This window comes from Arachis ipaensis, chromosome B9 (assembly GCF_059453495.1).
Source record: "Arachis ipaensis isolate K30076 ecotype BB chromosome B9, ASM5945349v1, whole genome shotgun sequence".
NCBI classification, from domain to species: domain Eukaryota; kingdom Viridiplantae; phylum Streptophyta; class Magnoliopsida; order Fabales; family Fabaceae; genus Arachis; species Arachis ipaensis.
The window spans coordinates 152,607,292-152,611,426 of NC_142444.1; the positions used below are offsets into that span (position 1 = coordinate 152,607,292).

General features: G+C 38.5%; 1 protein-coding gene across 1 annotated transcript; it reads right to left on the bottom strand.

The window, feature by feature from the left end:
- Positions 1 to 1,345: 1,345 nt before the first annotated feature.
- Positions 1,346 to 2,230, bottom strand: LOC107616285 (uncharacterized). Its single transcript, XM_016318259.1, has one exon. It carries the CDS (start codon positions 2,228 to 2,230, stop codon positions 1,346 to 1,348), a length of 885 nt encoding a protein of 294 aa, XP_016173745.1.
- Positions 2,231 to 4,135: the final 1,905 nt, after the last annotated feature.

Consider the following 4,135-nt stretch of genomic DNA (forward strand, 5'->3'; position numbering starts at 1 on the left):
GGGTCTTCCAACTTATGAGATGTATTTTCTTCTTATCTGGTTCATCTCCCCATATGAAGCTTCTCTTCAGTTTTTCCACCTCTAAACAAATTCCTCTTGGTACTCTTTCATATTGCATGCTGAAATTGAGAGCTGGGCTTAACACTGATTGAGCTAGTGTAAGTCTTCCCGCAAGTGATAAGCACTTACTCTTCCACCCTTTCAATTTGTTATGGACTCTCTCTAGTATGTCTTTGAAGTTCTCTTTCCCTTTTCTGTTGCTAGTGATCATAGCCCCCAGGTAGCGGCCTAAGTCCCTTTGTTCTTTAAAGCCCGAATATTTATTAATTTCATCCCGGATGTCCATATTGGTTCTTTTAGAGAAAATAATGGAGGATTTTTCTACGTTGATCTTCAGTCCAGATGCTTTGCAAAAGGTTTCAATCACCCATGTCACTTCCTTAATCTGATCTATTGTTGCTTCAACAAACAAGAGAAGGTCATCCGCAAACATAAGGTGGGATATGTCAGGTCCTTCCTTTCCCACTCTAATTGCCTTCCATAAACCTCTCTGAACCCGGTCTTCTATGAGGTGGGAAAGTTTGTCCATGCCGATAACAAACAGGTAGGGAGAGATGGGGTCTCCCTGTCTCAAGCCTCTTTTAGGCACAAACTCTTTCGTTCTATTACCATTCCAAATGACGCTGTAAAAAACCGTTTGGACACAGTTCATAATCAAATTGACTAGATGGCTTGGGAAATTAAATTCTTGAAGTCTTCTCATCATGAAGTTCCAATCTACCCTATCATATGCCTTCTCAAAATCAATTTTGATGGCCATAAATTGCTTTTTTCCTTTCATTCTTCTCATGGTGTGCATCATCTCCTTGGCAATCACAATGTTGTCTTGGATTTTCCTTCCCGGAACAAAGCTAGATTGGTGAGCTGCAATTCTGTCATTAAGGTGAGGCTTTATTCTATCAACCAGGATCTTGGTTATAACTTTGTAGCACACATTGCAAAGAGCAATAGGTTTGAATTGACTTATAAACTCAGGGTTGTTGAGCTTAGGGACAAGCGTCAAGAGGGTAGTGTTGCTTTGTTTTATCTGTTTTGGTTCGGTCTAGCAGGAGTATATGAAATTGCATAGCTTCCCTTTCATTATCTCCCAGTTGTTCTTGTAGATGAGAGACGGAAGTCCGTCACTTCCTGGTACCTTGAGCGATCCGATGCTAAAAATAGCTCTTCTTATCTCCATTTCTGTCGGCATAGCTATGAGTTTCCTACAATCAGAGGTACTGAAATTAGGCATCAAAAATGATAAATTATCAATTGGATTGATATTTACCTGTTCTTGGTATAGGTCTTAGAAGTGTTTGAGGACATGTGCTTTTAGCTCTTCTTCTTCAATCCAGTTTCCCTCTTTGTTCCGAAGCTTTTGAATTCTGTTTTTTCCCCTTCTGATGATGGTTTTGGTGTGGTAGTATCTTGTATTTCTATCTCCTTCTACTATCCATTCCTGTCTTGATTTTTGCATCCAAAAGGTCTCTTCCTTATCTAGAATATCATTTAGTTTTTTGTTCAAATCTTGCTCCAATTTGTCTAGATAGGGATTTACTCCGTACGTATTGCTTCTTTGAATGCCCGCGATCCTGTTGAGAAGTCTTCTTTTAGCTTTGGAGATGTTCCCGAATATTTCCTTATTCCACTTCAGTAGGTATTTTTTAAGTTCTCCAATAGCTGTTAGTAGATAGTTTTCTTTGTTCCAACTTGTTCTTAGGCAGTTTTGAAAATCTGGATGTAACTCCCACATGGCTTCAAATCTGAATGGTCTAGTATAAACACCATTTCTTTCCTTTTCACATTTGATAAGAAGAGGGTGATGGTCGGAATTGGTTCTAGTAAGAACTTCAACTGTTGCTTGTTGGAATCTGGTTCTCCACATAGGGTTAGAGAGTGCCCTATCCAATCGTTTGAACACCCTATCATGCCCATCCCATTTTGGACCCTTCCACGTGAATCTTGATCCTATGAAGCCTAAGTCAATCAGCCCACATCTGTTGATCCAATTTGCAAAGTTGTTACATGCTCTCATATCCAAAGCCGCTCCGCCCTTTTTTTCCGAAGCATCCTTAATTTCATTAAAGTCACCAGCTATCAACCAAGCTCCATCCATCGAGTTTGCTATGTTTAGGAGCTTAGGCCAAAGCTGATTTCTCATTTGGTTGTGTGGATTAGCATACACCGCCATCAAAAACTATTCATTATCTCTTTGATACTGGACTTTCACATGAATGTATTGTCGATGTGATTCGACTTTAGTTATGTTAAGGTCCTTTCTATTCCAACAAATCCAAATACCCCTTGTAAAACCCTGAGCTTCTTCAATGATGGAATTAGTGAAACCCAAATATTGTATAACTTTCTTTACTGTATCACCGCTGCATTTAGTTTCCAACAAAATAGCTAAATCTGGTTTATGTTGCTTCATCATATCCTTGAAGGTACGCCTAAAAGCATCACTAGCCGCACCTCTTACATTCTAAACTAGACTAATCATAGAGACTAAAAAAGGATAAGAAAAGGGAAATAAAAAACCCTTACCCGATCAACAAATCAGGTCAGTTTATTTGCATCTCTGTGTCTCTAAGAACACTGATTTCTGGTGTGGTGAAATCCACTCCTTCTAATAAACTCTCAGTTGGGTTTTTCTCCCCATTTTCCATCTCCATGTCTTCCTTTCCATCCTCGGCCATAGCTGTTGGATCAGGTGGTTTGCTTTCTTGTAGCATTGTTTGGGTTGAGTGTTCCATTTCCTCCTTCATTTGAGTTGGAGTAGCTATAGCGTTCTCAACCCAGTTTTCCTCAAAATGGGTCTTGGATATATTCTTGTTGATCTCTTTGTGGGATTGTGTTCCCTTACTTCTGTTATGCTCCTTGTTATTTTTCTGGTTGCGTTGTGTTTCTTCTCTGATTGTTGTATTTTTTTTGTTCCATTTTCGATGCTGCCTTGTGAGTTTTTTTCTGTTGCTTGCACTTGTTTGCCTTCAATTTCTTTTTTCTGTTTGTTTGTTGGATTTTGGTTCCCTATAATTTCGCCTTTAGCTCCGTTCTTCTCTTGGCTTTCATTCTCCTCCTTCCCTTCATCCTCCATTGTTGATTCTTCTATTTGTAGAACTCCAAATCTTGTGTGATTTTCTCTGCTGTTTTGGTTCTATTTTGATTTGCTGGTTTCTCCCCCATATTTGCTAAATTCATATTTGCCTCCTTTTTCCATCTTTTTGGTCTTTGAACGACCATCCAAGTGCCATAATTTTCCTTACTATCTGTCACTATTTGTTTTCCTTTATCCTTCATGTTTGTGTTCCCATTTCCTTCTTCACTTCCTTTTGATGATTCTATGTTTGTGTCATTTTGCTTATCTTTTCCAGTTTCTGTTTTTTGGTCATCATTTTGATTCACTGATGTTTCTATTTGTTGCTTTTTCATTGTACAATTATTCTGATCATGGTCTATTCTTCCACAGGTAAAGCAAATCTGATGTATCCCTTTATATTCCACCTGGTAGTCTTCTCCATTGATCATATATCTTCCCATCAACGGCTTCGTTAAGTCAACTTCTACACATAATCTAGCGAATTTTCCTCTGCTCATCTTGGCTGTGTTGTCGTCGACTTTAACTGTCCTACCAATCAGATTTCCAATTTTCCTCAGTATGGTTCTGTCATAGAGTTCTATAGGTAAACCTGGAAGTCTCACCCAGGCAGTGATTCTATCTATTGTGGCTTTCATAAGATTGAAGTTAGGTTCCCAAAGTCTCACTATGAGATAGTGGTCGAATATCTTCCAAGGACCTTCCAACAGAGCATAATCAAAGTCTTCACTAGCATAAAATTTTACTAAATAGAAATCATTGCTAAGGTCAATGACATCTATGGTACCTTTCTTGCTCTACATACTCTCAAGTCTTCTTTTGATAGCTGCATATCCCACTTTCCTTCCTAGAAGCTTTACTATTATTGTATTCCACCAGGGCTTCCATAGTCTCCTCTCAAAAGTCTCACTTATAACAATATTATATAAACCTTCTTCTACCTTTTCAACTCTTATCCCCTCTGAATTGATTTTGTCGTTAATATTGTCTTCTTTTTGTTTG

What these genes read in the sequence shown, in the direction of transcription:
- LOC107616285 (XM_016318259.1), bottom strand. Translation starts at nt 2,230, where the DNA reads ATGGCGGTGTATGCTAATCCACACAACCAAATGAGAAATCAGCTTTGG.